General features: G+C 49.3%; 1 protein-coding gene across 3 annotated transcripts in view; it reads right to left on the bottom strand.

Annotated features, from left to right (window-relative positions):
* Positions 1-336: 336 nt before the first annotated feature.
* The window catches only part of MYO15B (myosin XVB), a 29661-nt gene continuing 10116 nt past the window's right edge, over positions 337-19881 (bottom strand). For all 3 annotated transcript variants that reach the window (XM_068914146.1, XM_068914144.1, XM_068914145.1), the window contains exons 12-43: positions 19735-19822; positions 18180-18293; positions 17660-17760; positions 16890-17108; positions 16284-16380; positions 15789-15938; positions 15302-15491; positions 15078-15168; positions 14280-14505; positions 12660-12775; positions 12041-12100; positions 11715-11790; positions 11068-11186; positions 10506-10624; positions 9889-10030; positions 9650-9761; positions 9160-9320; positions 8800-8912; positions 8603-8684; positions 8276-8348; positions 7819-7895; positions 7366-7442; positions 6681-6811; positions 5975-6069; positions 5581-5658; positions 5186-5294; positions 4658-4806; positions 4065-4195; positions 2875-3008; positions 2264-2397; positions 1648-1785; positions 337-1343 (exon numbers count right to left, since the gene is read on the bottom strand). In XM_068914146.1, the coding sequence (XP_068770247.1) occupies positions 1284-1343; positions 1648-1785; positions 2264-2397; positions 2875-3008; positions 4065-4195; positions 4658-4806; positions 5186-5294; positions 5581-5658; positions 5975-6069; positions 6681-6811; positions 7366-7442; positions 7819-7895; positions 8276-8348; positions 8603-8684; positions 8800-8912; positions 9160-9320; positions 9650-9761; positions 9889-10030; positions 10506-10624; positions 11068-11186; positions 11715-11790; positions 12041-12100; positions 12660-12775; positions 14280-14505; positions 15078-15168; positions 15302-15491; positions 15789-15938; positions 16284-16380; positions 16890-17108; positions 17660-17760; positions 18180-18293; positions 19735-19822 (3762 nt within the window). In that variant the 3' untranslated portion in view covers positions 337-1283. The remainder of the gene's footprint in view (positions 1344-1647; positions 1786-2263; positions 2398-2874; positions 3009-4064; positions 4196-4657; positions 4807-5185; positions 5295-5580; positions 5659-5974; positions 6070-6680; positions 6812-7365; positions 7443-7818; positions 7896-8275; positions 8349-8602; positions 8685-8799; positions 8913-9159; positions 9321-9649; positions 9762-9888; positions 10031-10505; positions 10625-11067; positions 11187-11714; positions 11791-12040; positions 12101-12659; positions 12776-14279; positions 14506-15077; positions 15169-15301; positions 15492-15788; positions 15939-16283; positions 16381-16889; positions 17109-17659; positions 17761-18179; positions 18294-19734; positions 19823-19881) is intronic.

The raw sequence follows: 19881 nt of genomic DNA, 5'->3' as shown, positions 1-19881 counted from the left end.
GCCTCAGAACTCTCTCCCTCTCTTTCATGTTGCTGTAGTGCTTCACCTAGCCCTAAGCAACGCTGGTGATGGGGGAAAGGTGGAGCATGCTTCAGCTGAGACCTTCCAGGCCCCAGCAAGTAGCACTTGCAGGGAAGTTCCTGATAGAGAAGACTCAGCTGCTACTGCTATCATCAGCTCACCAGCAAGGAGTCAGCTGTGCGTCATGGCTTGCACTGAGCACCCTCAGATCTAGTCCATTCCCAGCCAACAGTAACATCCTTTTCCTCAAGCTTTTCCAGTTACTGCAGGTCACCCTTCTCGTGTTATATATAAACTAGTATCTGTCACATCATAGCTGCAAAATAGCTCTTATGTGATTATTTTATTGCAGTCCCCTAAAAATGCAGGTATGTTTTAGTTCAGTAAGATAGCGGTAGTAATAAAAATAAATTAAGCATTTTTATACAAACCAGGACTCTATCCTCTGCCATAATACAAGTTCCCTTTGAATACTCTTTTCTCCATGGGCATGGAGCCATCATTTAACTACAACAGCTGCACAGACCTGACTGCCTTCTTTGTAATAGAGGGAGAAAAAGATGTACATGATTATGTCAGTAAGAAATTAATTAACAATAAACATTCTTACCCTTGCAGCTCAATCTGTGATCCAGCACATGTGGTAATTGCATATTAACACTGATCTGCTTTGTAATTAAGATGCTTTCTACAATCTCCTGCTTCACAAACCCTACTGCAGGGCATCTCTTGCACATCAAGATAGAGAAAAAAACTGGTCTTAGAAAAACACCAGCAGCCAGTGCAGTCATATCATAGCCCTGGCATTGTTTTCTGATGCAAAAAAAAAAAAAATCTCTAGCAAGCATCAGTCTTTGTGCCTGTTAATTAATTCAAAAAAGAAAGAAAAAACAATCTCACAGTGCATAGCCTGAAGGCAATTGCCTCTGTGCTTCCATTGGTTCAGCTGCATTGTGATGGAGCAGGCTATGAAAAAGCAATAGTGTGAAAAACGTGTCATGTGGTTCTTTCAGCCAGCACATACATCACTTCAAGGAAGAGTATAGCCCATGGGGATCGAATTGCAAGTCACATGAGGTGAGATTATGGTCCAGTCCATCAACAAACAGACCATCACTGTGGTGGTAGTCTTGGAAAGCACCTGAGAGCAAGGATGGCTTTTGGGAGAGCCTTCTCCAGCAGACAGGGCAAGGAGCACAGAACAAGCCCAAAGAAAGGAAAACAGCACTGTTCTGCCTGGTCAGTTCTTCTCTTCTCAGGCTCTAGTGCTGAAATTCAGTTTGACTCAAGATGACACCAATTGTGTGATACATTTCTTTAGCCTGTCAAAACACAAATCAGTACCAGTTATTCTCTACTTACTGCTGCTCCAGAAGTCCCTGCTTATCATAATTAAATATTCCCACAATTAAGTATCTTCCCATAAATAACTTCCCATAATTAAGTATCAGCTGTGCACTAGAACTCAAGCTGCACTCTGGAAACTAGGAGATACACTGCCCCAACCACCTCTGGGAGAGAAGAGAGCAGAAGCACTGTCTCTTGGTAATGGCTCAGCTGGGCAGTGCAGGGCAATTTCTGAATTACCAGGAGAAAGCTGGGGGGGGTCAAGGCTGATCGTCTTACCTGTGACAGTTCAAGCCACAGAGTCTTGGGGCTGGCAGCTGAGCCATAGTTCAGTTCTATGCCAGGAAGCCCGCCATCAGAAACAGGCCGCAGAGTTCGCATCTTCTGCAGCTCTTTCAGTGGGATGACACAGCAGATCTGTACAAAGAGACAAAGACACAGAGCACTCTGGCACAGTGTTTAAGAACAAAACCACCTGGTTCCGGTCAAGGAGGATTTGTCTCAAAAGTCTCTTAAAGCAGAGACAAGAAGTGGGGCACAGGGCAACGTGCACTGAAGAAACAGAAGGGCCAGAGTAATTGCTAGGCCCCTGCTGCCAATGTGTTCATACAACTGCTGCAGGAATGAGATAAATAGGAATGTGACCAAGACTTAGTTTTACTATGGACCATGCTTGTTTCCAAGACCATTGTGCTTACAAAAGAACACATGACAACATGCATGTCTATTCTACCCCTCTGTCTGTCGCTTACTTTGGACTAGAGCAGTTGTTAACAGCGAACGGCTGTCATGCAGGTAAACACAGTCTCTTCCTGCGCAGGTTCTTCTAAAAGTCAAAGCTAATGTCTGACAGACATCAGGGTTCTGGGCTCAAGGGAAGAATTCTCTGGCATACCTGGGCATCACCATCCACCGCAATGAGCTGTTCTTTATTCACGCCAAAGAAACAGGGCACAGGGATTGTCTCATCACTGACTCTCTCTACAAGGTAGCTGTTGTAGCCAAAGAGAGGCAATTTGATCATGTGTTCTGTAAGAAAGCAAAAGGTAGTTTTCAGGCAGCAGCTGCCAGACAGGAACCTACTGCATCAACCTACGACAGTCAAAAGCTGAAAAGGTTCCCAAGCTTTTCTACACTAAAAAGTAAGACTGACAACTTCTCCCTCCTCCCCTAGGTCCCTGATATTCAGGTGTCAGCAACCTGAATGGATGTGCTATTCTTTAAAAGGCAGAAAACAAGCATGCAGCCAGAATATCCATTTAAATGTAACTCATACAGGGCTCCGAACATCTGCTGCAGGCTTTTACCAAGAGGTGGCACCTGTATCATGATCACCACACTTGGGAACAAGTGCGCCCTGCATTCTGCAGGGCGAGGCTGTCAGGGTGTCATGTATTGGGCCGTTCCAGGCTCCAAAGACCCATGCCAAGCTCATGAATTACCCCAAAAGCAGGTTCAGAGGCAGCTCAGGATGGGCTACTCTAGCAGATCTGGATATCTCCTCACCTATAAACTGGATTTTTGCGTCCTTTGGCTGGAGTGGCTGCCTGGATCTCAGCAGCAGGCCAATCTGGTTCTGCAGAGCCTGGGGGCTGATACAGGACTGCAGGGGCTTTGGCGTGTACTCCTTCAGCTCCTCCCTGTGCCAAGAAGCAGAGCCTGACTCACTCCCTGCCCAGCTAAAACAGAAAGTTCAGCCAGGGGAATTAGAGGCAAGGAGGGGATGTGACAACAATTTTCACTGTCAAGGCTGGGGGCAAGGATGCAGGGAGAGGGAAGAGCACAACAGGTTGTGTCCAAATTGAATAATGTGGAAGAAAACATCACAGACATTGAGATAATCAGATATCCACAGAGAAGAAAGCTGTGCACCCACTGATTAGTACACTGAGAGAAATCTCTCCTTTCCAGAGACAACAGGAGCTCTTCAAGCAAGAACTGTAGCATGGAAGTAGAGCTATAGAGTGTTTGTTTCACAGGCAGTCTCAGCTGAAAAACGCCCCACTGCATCTCTGTCTTGCTCCTGTGTCTCCAAAGCACTACACTGAGCAGGTTCCCCATGCCTAGCAGGACTATTCCATTGCCCCTTAGTGCTGTCGCTTTAAGGGGATTTGATGGATGTCCTACCACTAACACCACTTGAGTCAGAGTGCAGAAGGATACAGGAAGAAATGAATGTGAAAATAGAGCTCAGGGCTTTAGGAGGGCTTCAGGACAGAAGCTGGTGCCTGAGGACCTTTCCCAATACCCAAGGACACCTTCATTCCCATTAGACAGCACACCACAGATTTCAGGTGCCCAGGGTTGAAAACACTGGCCCTCATGAGAAAGAGCAAAAGAGCATTCAGCCCAGATAAAAAGCTACAGCTATAAGCTCAAGCACTTCCTTCTTGGTAACATGAGCAGGTGGGAGTGGCAGCCAGGAGAAATGTCTGTGGCACCCTCATGGCCCTGAGCTCAGGAGGAGTCACAAAAGCAAGTGTGGATAAGAGACGGTCAGCATTCAGTGTGCGAACAGGAGGTAAACTTTCTTGATTACAGGCAGGAGTCAGACACTAGGTGCCTGGAGTTAGTGGATAACATTCACCAGAATGCTCCATTCCCTAATTATCCACAGAATAGTTTCAGGCACCTTCCCCCAGCCCCTGCGATACCAGCAGCCATTAGAGATACAGACCACCCTGAGACAAGCTTACCTGGAGGGAGCAGCGCTGTGCTGCTCTGTTGTTTTGGCCCAGTGCTGGAGCATTGCTAAAATGCTCACCTGCATCTCCACTTCTTTACTATAGCCCAGCAGCATCCTCCCATTCAGGTAATCCCACAGCATCTGAGAGAGAGCACACCAAAGTGGCCTTTGTTAAACCTGCCAGAAGGTAAACGCAGCTCTGGACAGCCCCAGGCTGGAGAGATCTGGATCCTGCCTTGCTGAGAGCTCAACCCAAAAACACTAAAGCAAAGTCTTGTTGGGCTCAGGAAAAGCATGCAGAACTGCACAAACTACGTCTGGAAAAGAGACAGCTGCCTCCTTCACCATCACTCTCCAGTACAGGGCCATATGGGCTAGGGCCATAGAAGTACTGCTTTCCTTGGATCCATAGCATCAAATATTAGCCATTTCCAGAAATACCATACAAAATCAATCAGCTAAAGCCCTCACCCTTTTTTCATCTCCCTAGTTTTCCTGTTTCCCAGGAAAATCCCTGTTGGCCTGTACACCAGCTCTGCTGCAGGGCTCTCGGGAGCCACTCATAGGGAGGTTCTTGGTGCTCATGCTGCCTTTGTTGCTTACCTGTCCATAATGGACATCAGTATAAATGTTGTTCTCGAAGTGCAGAGGCGTTTTCCAGGTGACCCTCCGTAAACTCATGGTAACCAAGTTGTCCTCCAGCAGGTAATCATGAAGATATTCCTCTGATCTTATCGGCCTCACCATTTTCTCTAAATGTTAATGCAAAGAGAGGGTCATCACTCTTAAAACTGAGGCAGTGAATCAAACTCTATGGCCTGGAAGGGGAGCCTTTCTGCACACCCCTATTCCTCCCTGTCCCTACAACACCCGGCATCAGCCATTCCCAAAGGATGTGCGTGCGTGCGCGCACACACACACACACACACACACACACACACACACACACAAAGGGCTTTCAGGAACAAGTAACGCAGCCCCTGAGAAGGCATTATTCCTAAGCTCAGTACAGGGGGCACCACTGAAAAGGAACCTTGCCAGGGCCAGCAAGGGTGAGGGAATTATCAGAAACAGCAGCCATGGTACTGCCCGCTCAGCAAACTTTTAAGAAGCTAGTCGCTCTCTACTTGCCGAGTTTATCACTGGCTCTCCTGATGGCAAAGAGAGCAAATTCCCGGATCTCTTCCTGCTCGCCTGCTCCCATCTGCTCACAGATCTCCTGCAAGATCTCCCTGGCCACCTGAAGCAAGAAAAGAAGCTGATAAAGCACTATGGCCAGGCAAGCCCAAAGCAGCCCCAGAACAGCGAGACATGCTGGGCCTGTTGGAGAGGAGCAGCATGGCTCCAGCCCTTGTGCAGAATATGGGCTGGGTGTGATGGTCCTGGCATGCTGCAGGCCCTGCAGAGATGTGCTGTCATGGCACTATGGGAAGCACAAGCTAGGCCTGAGGGTTTGACAGATAAAGGAGTTCCCTGGTGTGGCTTAGAGTCTGGATCAATGGAAAAATGCAAAGCAGAAAACTCACGGTGAATGTCTTGATTCTGGTGAGGAATTCCATGCCTCCAGGCGTGAAGATCACAAGTCGGCGGGCCCCACGCCCCTTCTGCAAAGGACAGTCTTTAGGCAGCAAGACACACAAGACCCAACCAGCCACACAGGTCTCTTCATCTTCCCTCCTCATCTTTGCCTTCTACTACCTGGCCCACAGCACTTGCCTCTTCTCTGCCCACATCCATATCCTCCCTATGGCATTGCACCTCCCAGCCCCTTACAGACACATGCCTCGTGTCCTCTGTTGGACCACTAACTGCCCCCACAACCCACCTCTTCCACATGTAGCAACATTGCACATCACACCTGCAGGCAAGCATCTGCCCTCCCTCTCTTCCCAGTGTCCCCACTTCTCTGCCCCTCTATACCAGCAGTGCCTCCATCTCCACAGGGAAAGGCAGGTGGCGGCGGCCCCCATACATGACATTTTTCCGCAGGTTGCTCTGACAGATCTTGGCTATGTCTGTAAGGAAAGGAAGAAGCTCCATGTGCTGAGCCAGACAGAAGGCTGAGCATTGACTCCTGCAGTGTTGGGTCATCCTGGCTATGTTGAATTCAGCTCAGTCCACTGCTGGGAGAGGAAAGAGACCTCACCCTGTCCCTCACTTTGTCAGGACATGTCCAAATCATGAGACACCAGCCCCAGATAGTGTCCAGGGCAGTAGGAGTACATAGGAGCAATGGCATCCTCTTCTCCTCTGTAAGAATTCCAGCCCAAATGCTTCACATCTGATGACTCAGGAAGAGCACAGCCTGCCTTGCCTCTAGGGTTTGGCTGTCAAAGTGGGTCTAAGTCACAGAGTGAAGCTGAGCCCCAGAGAGAGATATAACAACCCCACATTGCTCAGGCAAAGATGAAACAGGAAATGACCTCCGGAAGCAGGGAGATTTCGGATACAAAGCAGATTATTGCCTGCAGGCCCAGCTCCTGTCATTTCTCCTGTCTGACAAAATCAGGGAGATTTCCCCATTGGTCCATGTCCCCACCTGGATTCTGTCTTCTTTCCTTGACCACTGGGGCTTAGTAACAGAGAGAAGAGCTGTTTATTTTACAGGGCACAGAAATAGCCATACCGTAGTGGGTGCTGGATGGATCGCTGCTGGCTTGCTGCAGAAACTTGGTGGCATAGGGCATCAGGATGTTGGAAGGGAGGAAATAGCCAGTAAGCAGGTTTAGGAGCAGCCAACCACGCAGCAAGCTCTCCCTATGGGACAGAAAGAACTGTGGACACCTTGGACAAGACAATCTCTGCTCCAAGGTGCTCAAAGTGAACCTCTGCCCTTCTCAACACCTATGGAAGGTGGCAGCATAAATAAGGTGGTGGCCCTTGGTCAGAGTATCCTTAAGAGGAAGGGACTGACCAACCTATTCCAGCAAGAAAAGAAAAGGAACAGGCACAGCCACTCTAACGCCACAACATGGGACAGCATGGGATCAAGCTACTCCTGACTGCTGTACTAACTCCCCAAGGCTCTGAAGAGGAAATCAGGGCTATGAGCAGCACTGCTGCTGAGAGCTGCCAGGAATGTTTACCAGTGCCCAGATACCTCAGGAGCCAGAGACACAAGGACAACTATCCTTTGACGTGACAAAGCCAGACCTACTGACAGCTTAACCTTTCTGGGTGTTCAGTAAAAGCCCCAGCAACTGAGCAGCTGGAGACAATACACCTCTTCCCCTGCTCTGCTGTCCATCCAGCACAGCAGATGTTCCCTCTGCAGCCATGCATACCCAGGAGCTGATGATGCTAGTACTCACTGTTTAGGGTTGTGGGTGACCTGTTTGATGACCTGGCAGTACACCTCATCATGCAAAATCTCCTTCTCCTTGCACAGCTGCATTCAGAGAGGGGACACAGCATCAGAGAGGCCCCAAGTCTGCTCTGTGGCTCTCCTCTCCCAGCTCCTGAGCTCTCTCAGTAAATCCCAAACTCCCACCATAGCTTAAAGCTGGGACTTCACAGCCTCTGGTCTCTAGTGCTATCTGGGCCCAAAGAAGATGGCAGGCTGTGCTCTCATCCAGGGAGTGATATCCAGGTAAACCATTTGCACACACACCCCTCTCCATTTTTTAAACAGCCGCTTGTTTCAGCTTCTTTTCTCACCCATGAGGTGGTATTATGGCTCTCCCTGCTCTCTGCCTTCCCTGCAAGGTCTTGGCCCCTCATTCCCATCGGTGCTTCAGCACCTTGCCCAAGAGGAGGTCACAAACCTGAAGGATTTCATAGATGCATTCAACCTCATTCTGGTTCTTGAGTTTTGGCTGGTCTCCCATGAACCGCATTACAGCTGCAAAGCAAGGGCTAGCATTTAGGTCTCAGCAGAGCTGATCCTGCCATGGGGCAGGCAGTAGACTAGTAACATCCTGGAGGCCTTTCTGCTCCACAGACTATTATTAGGCTTGCACTGGACATACGTTCTTGGAGGGGAGTCAGCCCAGACAGTGTGTGATCTTGGGCACTTTGACCTCAAGGCAAAGTGTATTTTGCTGCGTGCTTCCAGCAAGGATTCATGTGGCTATCAACAGCAGAAGTGCCTTAGGAGAGGCTCTACTCTCACAATTTTCATTCCCCTCTCTGAGCCCCAGGGTGTCTGTGTGTGGCCACCAGGGCCATCTTGCTCAGCCCTGCTCCAGCCTCTGCCATGTTGTGTCCTGGGGAGATACTTACTTACAAAGTTCTTGGTAGCCAGCTCATTCAGCTCACTATCAGAGTATGGGAGCAAAGACCCCTGGATTGGGACCTGCAGAGCCAAAGCACAGGGGTAGGCAGGGGAGTCAGATCAGCACAGAGCTGCATTACAGGCTTCATGAAAGACACAAGCTCCCAACATCTTGCACGCAGCACTGGAGAACAGGGAGCACCTCCAGTTCTGCAGAGACCGCAGGCAAGGATCTGCCCTGTGCACTTTTACCACTCTTACCGTAGTGGAGAAAAGCTAGAAGCAATGCTGCAGCTGGGATTCCAGCTGTAGCCAGGGGGAGAGAATGGGCTCACCGTGGTGTGCTGGACCAGGTCAGCTGCACTTTTATTTTCACCAGACATCCTCTTTTCAGCAGACATCCCCTTCCATCCCAGCCTAGCCAGAGGAGAGAGAACGTAAACCAGTCCAAGAGACGCACGCAGAAATGGTTGGCACGGGTCAGGCTACACAGGCCCATAAGCCTGCTCAGGAAGGACCACGGCCTACTCACATGGACTGAGCCTCTCGGAAGTGGGCTGTGGCAAAGTCCATCATGGTGTAATGATCACCAACAGGAGCAAGCATGATGCTGTTGGGTTCTGAGGTCAGGCTGGGTAGAGAGCTCTGCAGGGATAGGCACCAAACCCACTTGAAAGGTCAGCTGATGCAGTACATATTCTCTTCACCCGCAAGACCTGACCAGATCTCATCTGTGTATGGTGACTCCCTCTCCCATTATGATAATATTTGTGTGCTTCCATCTACAAGGATTAAGCAGTCTTCTTTTTCCCCCAGCCTTGGGTGTGAGATACTACCAGGGCCTTGGTCACACCCAGCCATGTCCCCTTTCAGTTCCCCAAAGACACCTCACCTTCCTGCTGGTGTTCCTGCCCTCCATGGGAGCTGTCATGCTCTTCCTTAGCCCTCCATGTCTGTCCATGCTGGTGTTGAGGTAATCAGGGGCTGCAGCCAATTGCACCAGGCTGGTGGGGAAAAGACCAGAGCGGCCACCAACAGAGCCAAACTGCCAACCTGCAGAGATGGGGGAGAAACAGTCAAGCACCATGGCAGCTGCAAAGAGAAAGGAACAGTGAGGCATCCTAAAGGCAAAGGAGAGCATCAGTCTCCGACCAGGCTTTCCAGCATTCTAAGGTAACATCCCCTACGACTGTGGCAGCAGGAACAGAATGGGTCACGATCAGAGAACGGCAGAGCCGAAGGTGGACAATGTCAGTCCTTAACAGTCTGCTTTCCTCTGATCTGCTTGATAGCAGCATGTAGGGCTTCTGGGTTCCATGTGTCCAGCAGGCCCTTGAATCCAGTCCCCATCTTTCCTGCCGATCTCGGGAAAATTCCCTCACCTGGCTCCATGTTTCGCATGGGCAGTAACTGGATGAGGTCACCTTTCTTGAAGCTAAGAAGGCTCTTGTCGTCTGTGACATAGCTGCGCAGAGCAACAACATAGTTGGTATCCTGGGGGAAAAGTGATGGGGAGGTCAGATCTCGTCCCCAAGATGTAAGGGACTGGGATCATGCCACCCTGTCAGGGCCACGGGGGAAAACACCTTCAATCCCTGCTGCACCACAGCTGCTCCCTCACCTGCCTCAGCTCCTGGATGAAGAGTTCCACCATGGCCTTGATGTGCTGAGCCTTTGCAGAGTGCAGGAAGAGCTGTTCCGTCTTCAAAGAAAACTCTAGGGCGTTGCTGCCTTTCAGCTCCACCGACAGCACATCTGCAAAGCTGAGAACACAGCCAGCACGTTCAGGCTGCTTCTGCCAGAGCTAGGGTCTGCCTGAACTGTAACCAGCAGTTCATGGAGATGGGGCTCTGAGGAGCCTAGAGAGGCCTCAACATGCTCCAGAGGGTGGTCTTTCACCAATACTCATAACAATAAAGAGAAGTGTTGTAGGCTGATGATGATTTTTGCTGTACCACTCTGAAGACCTCCCTTCTGATGCCACACATGGAGCTGAATCAGGCCTAGCACTCACTTATTTTAAGCAAAGCGCAAGGTGGGAAGGAAAGGAAAACACCAAACTCATTAGAGGGAGAGTCAGTGAGCCACAGCAGGGCTGAGACAATACCGGAAAGCACAGCACAACCAGGGAATTTGTCAGCTCACCCATTCAGTCTGCCTCCTACCGACTGACCACTCTAAAAGCAACCTGCAAGTCACAAACCATCCTCCTGCAGCAACCAGTGCCCTTCTGCTCACCTGTAGCTGCAAAGAATCTTCAGGTGCTCAGGAGTATAGCCGGCTGCCCTCACGACCTTCAGCAGCCGCAGGCCCCGGTGAGAAACACCCAGGATCTGAATGTCACTTCCATTTTCACCCTGTAAGGGAAGTGCAAAAGTAGATAGGACACAGCAGGGGAAGAAGATGCTGCCAAATGTACCAGGAAGGAGGCCTGGCTGGCAGGAGTGCCAAACAGCAACGTTTTTGCAGCAGCCTGGCAAATGGAGAAAGCAGATAAAGGAAGACAGAGGAGCAGGAATCTGAGGGTGCAGAAAGGCAAATGGGAGAGCTACGGGGACAAAGACTCAAGTGACAGCTGCCAAGCAGGGAGCTTTGCACTCTTATATCACAGCAGGGAGCAGGGATTGGGGCATGAGAGCAAAGAAAATATGCAAGTGAAGAGAAAGGTACAGAAAGCACAGAAGAGTGAGTGATATGTGGCCAGGTAGGAAGAGATGGCTGGGACAGAAAGGCATCCCAAATGAACCAGAGCCACACAGCCACAGCAAACCCAGGGTCTTTTGAGACAATTAAGACTCACATGAACTGGGAAGAGGCGGGAGAAATAGTTAGCCCAGTTATCCCGAGCAGCCAGTACAATCCTCTTCTTTATCCCATCCTCCTGAATGGACTGGACATCAGCACCAACCTGAAACTCCACTAGCAGAGATACAAAGCAGATGTTTTCTCAGCAAGGCAAAAACAGCCAAGCCACCTTCTGCCCAGGGACTCGCTTACTCTGTTCTTAGTGATTTGGGGGCAACAAACAGAATGCAGAGGCAAAAGGACACTGTGACCAGAAGAATCAACACTACTTGCACACACCAGTCTACTGCTAGTGTCTGTCCCCCTTTCCATGAAGCGCCTGTCAAAAAAGACAGGTGGATTTTGAGATAATTCAAAATTCCATCTGTGCACCTGTTTTCTCCCTCCACAATGAGCACATCAGAACTAAGTTTCCTTGACTCAGAGAAATTCTGGGGCCATGTTCTAGCCATTTGGAATAAATGAATGTTCCTAAACTGCACTGCACTGCACAGCACACACAAATGTGCTTTCTTGCTGCAGTGACAAACATTTCTCCTCTGCGCTAAGTCCTGCCTGAAAGGGCTTGGAGGCCTGTTTCTCCCTTAAAACTAGGAGCTGGGGTGAGCATAGGGAGTGAAAGAGGATGGGACTGTTAATTACTCAGCAGATCTTTCATCTTGCGCTTCTCCTCCCTGGAGATCCGAAGGCAGGAATCAGAGAAGGTGTCACGGACGATCTGCAGAGGAAGGAAACAGAGAGGGTTCCATGGAAAAGGCCACAGCTGAGTGTGTTGGAGCAACTGAGGCTGTAAAACGGACTGGGCTGCACAGAGAAAAGAGTAGGGGCTTGGCTGGATGGACCTGAGGAAGGGACTAATACTACTACAGATGCAGAAGTGAAGGCAGCTTATGTAATGTTATTATGGAGTATTTTGTCACCCCCTCAATGCAGAGGTGAGGGGCCCTGCGTCATACACCAGTGCATACCTGTTCACACAGCAAGTTCAGATAATAAGGGTGACTGAAGTTTTCTTTGGGGTAAAACACCTGCAAGAGGAGGATAAAAACAACGTTTATGTTACGGATGTTGCAGAAATGGCTCACCAGGGATGTTTTGTAATCTATATGCCCTACTGCTAGACAGGAGTGAGTCCATCTCTGAAGTCAGTGGGAGAAGAGACATGGTGAATGTGAATGGAAGAACCAGAAGCGAAGGGTCAGAAGTGAAGTGGGGAGACCACGGGGAGAGCCCTGCTCAGTTCAGTGCATTCTCCAACACTTGATTTTAAACACATTTGTAGTATTTTGAAGAGAAAGCAGCAGGTAACAATAGATTCACTTCATCTGTAGCGCTCTCAGTTCTTTACAGAGGAAGGTAAGGACAGGTAAGGAAACTGAGGCACAGGATTCAGAAAGGTAGAGTAGGACCCTAATCCCCTAGCTGCCTGATGATCCCCTATCTCCCACTCCTGTGTCATGCGGCCTCCTCCCAGAACTATCTTTGCACTCTTACATCACAGCAGGTGCATGGGCAAAGACAGATTTTAACTAACTGTGGGATCAACTCCTTCCCCCTACAACAAGGCCCTCAGGTAATGGACTGTACCTCTTTGCGCAGAAAGATTTTCCATGCAGGGTTGACATAGGAGAAGCTGACACTGGCAGTGAGCCTGTACAGCTGGGTCTTGATACTGTCATCTTCAGCCACTGTTACAGTAGAGGCTGGGCAGGAAGAAAGAACAGTAAAGATGGGAGTCTTTACCCCACTCGAGTCACCTTCCCCCCTTCTGCTCTACCAAGAGGAAGGGACAGTGCCATGTGCATCACAGAAGAATTACTGCTAGGAACCCTCTTTGAGGTTAGTAACCAACTGATGTGGATGCGTGCACAAAATAGTCATCATGTAAGTACAAGCATTTCCAATAGCATTTACACTTGCTGTACTAGCCAGAGTTCAGTGCTCAGGATAAAAATGAAGCACTCCAGAGGTATGGAGCACACAGCATCCCAGGCAACATATTGCCCCTGTGCTTAAGCTTGAAGACACGAGTTCACTTTATGTCACTATAAAATGACTGTTGAAGGAAAGTTCTCCCCTGAGTTTGCATACTGTAAGGTTCAGGTACAAGGCAGCTGGTACTTGCACTGGATTTTCTCTCTACAGGAGAGTTATTGGAGATAGGTTCAGTTTGAAGGCAACCATTCAAAGGCATTCCTCGTTTAAGCAGTCACAACTTTTGAAACTCTGGAGTTCACAGACAGTCAAGAAATGTGATAGATCCCACTGTGCAGCTGTTTCTATATCCTTATTAAAAAGAATGTAGGGATTTTTCAGGCTAATCCAGCTACCTAGGTTTGCTTTCACAGTACTTCCTAAACACCTTTTTTTTTTTTTCTCCTTCCTAAAGAGAGTGGGAAAGGAACATGGAAATTCTTTTATACCAGAGAAGCTGCTGCAGGACGTAGGCCTGCAGGAATGTGCACAGGCTCTTTGCATGTTATAAAATGCGATGCTGATGAGTGTTTGAAAGAGCTTAAAAGATAGTGGTACATGTGTCCAAAATAGCAAAGTATAATATGAATTTTGGCCCTAGGCTCCCATTGAAATTCAGAGGCAAAACCTAGGATGGAATAACACTTCCAAAACACTGCTGGGAAGCATTAGCTACTCCATTTTTCAGGTGGACAGCCTCCAGACACACCTTATGTAAGACTCTCCCAGGCTCCCATTCTCCCTCTGAGAAACACTCCCACATTCCTTAACTCATCTCTAAGAACCCTCCAGAGCCTCTAGAAGGTAAAACACCTCCTTTCTCATTCCTCCCTAGTCTAAAGTCTGTCCCTTGAATTGCAGCTTTGATAAAGCAACTATGCTTCAGGTAGGCAATAAAATGTGTTGTGGGCTGGACTTTGATAAAGCTGTAGCCCAAAGGTCCTTTTTATTTTTAGCTGCATTTTTTTAGAGAAACCCAGCCCCTCCTTCATCATTCCTGTCTGACGTCCTCCATTGCACTGCGAAGAAAGTAAGGAGTTAGAGCTGGGCCAGCAGTTGTGGTGACAGCTTCTCTGATTTCATGCAGTCTCATGCCTCTCCCTGGAGCCCACTCAGTCTTTGGCCAGCTAGCAAACAACAGAGCGTGTGCTGTGACGCTCCTCGCACCCTGGCCACTGGGTTATCTGACTCTCTATCTGCCACCAAACCCACTCTGACAAAGTCAACACTCACCTTTCCCTGTGGATTCCTGCTGGCCTTGGTCCCCAGGGGGAAGAGGCATGGGAAAAGGTGGGGGAGTAGGAGGGGCCTCAGAACCTGGAGGAGTACTTGGTGGGTCACCAAAGGTGGACAGGAGAGGCATCTGCTTCTCCCTGATGGAGCTGGAAGCTGAGTCTTTCTTAGGTGGGGGAGGTGGAGGCATCCCTTTGGGTTTCTTCTCTAGTGGCCCAGGGGATGGCTGCAAGACAGCAAAACCATTCAACAGGGTCATTCTCTGCACTACTGCACTCTGCCATGACAGTGCTGTCAAAAATCATCCCCAGGGCAGCAGCCCAGCTCTGTAAACAAGACCTGTGTGAGGAGGGGTATGGGAACCTGTAAGTCAGCATACAATCACAAACAGATGAGGATCGAGCAAATCCAGGTGCAAAGAACCAAGTACTTGAGACTGTATCCTCCAATTGGAAAAGGGGGGGAAAAAAAAAGATATCAACAGGCAAAGACCTTGGGACCAAATGTGGGGTACATGAATAGTTCTCTTTGAACTGTTTCCTGTCAGATCAGCCCTAAACATACCACAATAGGCCTTGTTGCTTCAGGGCCTTTCTCCAGGATCTGAAGGAACTTTACAGACTAGAACGCATTCAAGGATGGGCAGTACCAGGGGCTCTGAGCCCACAGCTATCTTGTAATCCAAAAAGAAATCACCCAGATCCTATCGCATTACCAGATAGCTCCCAACTCATTGGAGGCTGCATATAAGGGCACTCTCTGCTGAGCTCTTGGCTGATCAGAGAGGAAGGAACTCACTGATTTGGGAGACTGCAGATTCATCATCCCCAACTTGGCCAGAGCCTCATTCTTGGGATCATTCTTCTTCATAAATGGCTTGGACACTCTCCTGCAACACAAAGGAGAGCAGAGTCACTGAGGCTGCAGCGGTGTCATGGCCACAATGGAGCCATGTGGCAGTGCTGAGATGCGGTCCCTCTCATCTCTCTTCCTGCCCACCTGGGAGGCTCCCACCCTCTCACCTGACAGGCTCAATGGGCTGTGGCTCAGGGGCTGGCCTGCTCTGGTACATTTTGATGATGTTGCGGATCTCCCGGCTGGGTGCAGGCCGTGACTCAGGGCTTGAAGGCTTCACTACAGGTGGCTCCTTCTTCGCTCTTGGTGTCTGCTTTTTAGCCTTTGGCTCAGGAAGTGGCAAGATAGGAGCAGGAGCTATTGGAAATGAGAGCTTTAATCAACAGACGAGCAAAAGCACAGGACAAAGCCCTTAATCCTATCTGAAGCTCCCTCCCTTTCGCTCCTGGGCTGACTAGCCTTGGGCTTCCTGTGCCTTGCTTTGGGATCCCACTTCACCAAGCTCAGGCCTTTCGCTCGCTCCTCTGTTGTCAAGATGCAGACTTGCAGAACAGCTGGATCCTTTCCTTCTCTGGCTATATCCTGTGCTGATGCTCAGTCCTGGAAAGTTTCTGCTTGTCAGCCTGCCTGGGTCTCCACCGCACGTCATCTTACCTGCTTCGGTTTTAGGGCTGGGCTTTTCTTCTTCCTTCCTTTTCTCCATCTTCTCTTCCTCCTCCTCTTCCTCCTTTGGCTGGAGATTTGCTGGAGGAGTCCAGGTTTTAGAAGGAGGCCTGACTTTCTTCACTCGGATCTGTTGCTGTCCTGCACAGAGAGGGGGAGCCCAGCTCCTTAAACCCATAGCAAACACATAGCCCTCACAGCATGCGGCTGCCTGTTTCCCACCCTTGAATCAGTCAGCAGAAGCCTGTGCTTTCCAAGGGCAAAGGAGAGTCACAAGCCCAAAATTTCTAGAAAATTGGCAACTCAATGATTCACAATCTTAATTGCAGCCAGTTGAACAGGCACACAAAGTTCCTGATACATGCAGTGCCAGAAGCTCATGCAGGGATCAGCTGGGTTCCAGACAGGGAACCCTGCTGTTATGCTGCGGAGGCTGCAGAACAAGGTGCTATGATGAGTGCAATTCTCAAAGTGGTAGAGGCTCACCCATCTTCTGGAAATATTCTCTCTTCTGCTGGAAAGTCTCCCGAGGGTAGTCGTCATCTTCGCTGCTGGGGAACTGGTCTTCTTTGTAGTCATAAATCTGCAAGTAGTTCACAGCATGGTCAGTTAGTACTAGCCAGCAGAGACACCTCCAGAGTGCCCTTAAACTCAGAGATGACCTTCCCTTGCTAGGGTTGGACCCTGATACAAAACTTGTATCCCAAGAGTGTCCCAAGAGATCAGGCCCTGACCCAAGGAAACATCAACTAAGTCCACAGGCGGAGGAGGATGTTACAGCCCCAAGATAGCTTGCTAGAAGATAAAGAATTCAAAGTGATGAATTTTCCTATGTACCTCATTGGAATTCAGCTCAGCTGGGAATGATTTGGCCAGTACTGCAGCCATCCTTCCACAGACCTAAGTGCCACCAAGGTTTGACCCTGTATCTTAAAGCCTCAGCAAGCAGAGTTTGAAAGGCTTCAGTATCATAGGTGAGCATAGTTCTCTACTCTCCTCTCTGCCAAACCACTGCCAGAGTGGAAGGGGAGCAGAGCAAACACAAAGTATGACATGCAAACCCAATTCCCCACCACCGTCTGTTCCTTGTACCTGTTCTTCCACCTGAGCTGGAGGTTCTGGAGCCTTTGGTGGCTGTGCAACGTTCTGGCTGCTGGGAGACTTCTTGGGTTTGGGGGAAGTGGCTGGGGCTGGGGCTCGTGGAGGAGTCGAGACTCTTGGCCTTGAGTTCTCAGGAGACTGCTGCCGCTGCTGCTGTAGCTGCTGTTGCTGCTGAGACATGGTCATGGCTTGAAGGGTCATCTGCTGGGCCTGGAGGAAAGAATTGCAGTGTGCATGAGCCCTAGGCCTCACAAACACCAACCATCAGTCAGGCTGCCCCATTCTTTCACTGGCAATCACAACTTCCCAGTCCTCTGCCTCTATGGACGAGGCAGGCCTTCAGAGCTCCTGACAACACCCCAAAGACTCAACTATCAGTGATATAGGCTGGGGCCTCCCTTCCCTCACAGGGTTTCGTGCAGAAAGCAGGATACTGCAGATTTGCATCCCCAGCAAATCCAGCTTAAATACATTTAGGAATTACAGCTGAGGCCCCTTGGGACCTGCTCTTATCCCTGCTACTCACCCTATGGTACTTCAACCTCCCTATCTACACAAAGGGACAAAGAGGGGATTCCCAGCTTTGCAGTCTTAAATAACACCAACTTGATGCACCTAACTCCCAGCACATAAACACAGAGCGCTACAGAGCAGGCCCAAAGCAGAAGGTAAGCATGGCTAACCTTTTCACAGCTCACATACACTAATGTGTTTTTCTTCCCCACTTCCTGGGCCTCTCCCATCCAGTCCCTTCAACTCACCATGAGCATGGCTTGCTGGTTGATAAAGGCTTGCTGTTGTGCTGCTAACTGATTGGGATCTACAGCTGGAACCACAGACTGTGCCTGGGGCATAACCATGGCTGCAAAAGAAACACACACACACACATATCTACAAACACCCACAGGCAATCGTTCCCCACTGTGCCTGAGCATCAGTCCAGAGCAGCATCCGTCTCACAGAGCTGAGCTAGGCAACAGCTGTACACCCAGCTCACCTGTTTCTGAAACAGATGATCCTCATTTCAGCCCCAGCACAGATCACTCTACACTAACATGTGGCTGCACAGCTGCCAAACAGCAGCTGGACTACACCCCAGAGGTAGCTGCACTGCAGTGGCTGCTGAACCTCCTGAACGTAGAGTCTATGATTTACAATGAAAGGTTTAAAGGGCTATGATGACAGAATACTGCTAATACCCAAATGCACAGGTTCCATTAGGATGCTTCCGTTCTCCTCCCCTGTATTTATTACTGAATTACTGAAACACTGTGTTATTACCTGGCATAGGTGCCATCCCACCAACCCCTGGCATCATGGGCATGGATGCTGGCATCATCCCCGCCATTGCAGGCACAGGCTGGTAAGCTGGTACTTGCATCACTGCAGGGAAGCCTAGAGGCAAAGAGGCATATGCACAGTGTTTTAGGGGAATCCCAGATCAGCAAGCCCTGATCAGTCCTGCAGAACACAACACACAGGCTGGGTACCTCTGTTTCTCTCCACATGCACCAAGCACAGATATATGTGAAGGGCTTATCTCTTCGTACACAGCAGGATATACAACAAAACTCAGATGGAAAAGGAAACCAAAGAGAAACATGTGGCTTGACAAGCTTTTCAACAGCAGGAATTAGACACTGTTTCTGCAGCCTTAGGACACCACATCATTCTTGACTACACATATAGACACCTCCTGCCTGTGTATGATTACAGAGAAGGGTTTATTTTAAATGATGGGCAAAGACCTCCGGAAGTGCCACATCCATGTGGGTTTCTTTGCAGCAGGTAGCATAGGTGAATGAAGAAGGAGCCCTAGCCTGGACTGAATTGAGCAGCATGTGAAGGTACCGTGGGGAGAAATTTCTCTGCTCCCAGCAGTCAGGACCTACATAAGGCCACAGAACAGAAATCCCACAGAGCAAAGCCAGCATAGCAAGAGGCACAGAGATCAGTGTCAGCTAGGAGTGAGTCAACACGCAGCATAGGTCTTCTGAATGTTGATGTTCTGTCATCTGTTCTACCCCAGCAAGAACGGCACAATTTCACATTTGGCACAAATGGCACAAAATTCTCACAACACCACAGTAAGAATGACATAAGTAGCCACATGAGTGACAAACTGGTCTTATGACAGTGATTTGTAATAGTGCCTACGGTTGTGCCCCAGAGTTTCTACAATAGCCACAAATAACTCCAGTCTAACTGCAGATATGAATAGGACACTCCCCACCTTACTGAAACAGCTGGGAGTGTTCCTACACATGCAGATTTCTCAGTGCCATTAATATAGTGGTGTTTGACTCCACCCTGCTGAAAATAACCAGGTCTTGCCCTCCACACAAACAAGGAAAAGTAAAGAAACTAAACATACAAAGCAGAACCTCTACAAGGTTCAGACTTACTAACCCATGGAATAGCTAGAGATAATGGGAAAGTCTGTAAAGAGGCAATAAGATTAAAACCCTCACATGAGAAAGGCAGCAATTGTTTTGGGAAAGCACAAGGTGCATTAGAGGTGAATGAAGGACTTGCAAGTATCGGCCTAGGGAAGAGGTGGCCTGGGTCAGAGGCAAGTTATTTGCTGCCTTATGCCCTAGACCAACCCAGGAGAGAAATTAAAAACAAGATAAAGGCAGTACTCATTCTAGGCACCTTCTCCAAAGCATCTGTGTCTCCCAGCACCTGGGAGGGAGGAGCGCAAATTCTGATGACCTAGGCTAGAAGTCCAATGCTCTTCATCAATCAGCTGAGACCATGCAATAATTAGCATTTGAGGCGCTCAAGCACAAGTAGCCCCACAGGTGTTCCTAGCTGTTCCTATCCCCTTACAGACCTGTAGAAGGAAAGATTCCTCTCTGTGTGGGTCCAATCTTCCCACCTCCCTTCATGCGGCCAGTCAGGCTCTCCCTGCTCTCCATATCCTGCATCAATAAGAAACAGAGTTGTCTGAGCTCAGATAAATGGACTTCACAGTGGGGGA

The sequence above is a fragment of the Struthio camelus genome, chromosome 19, assembly GCF_040807025.1.
Source record: "Struthio camelus isolate bStrCam1 chromosome 19, bStrCam1.hap1, whole genome shotgun sequence".
Classification (NCBI taxonomy): domain Eukaryota; kingdom Metazoa; phylum Chordata; class Aves; order Struthioniformes; family Struthionidae; genus Struthio; species Struthio camelus.
This window is presented reverse-complemented; position numbering and strand designations above follow the sequence as displayed.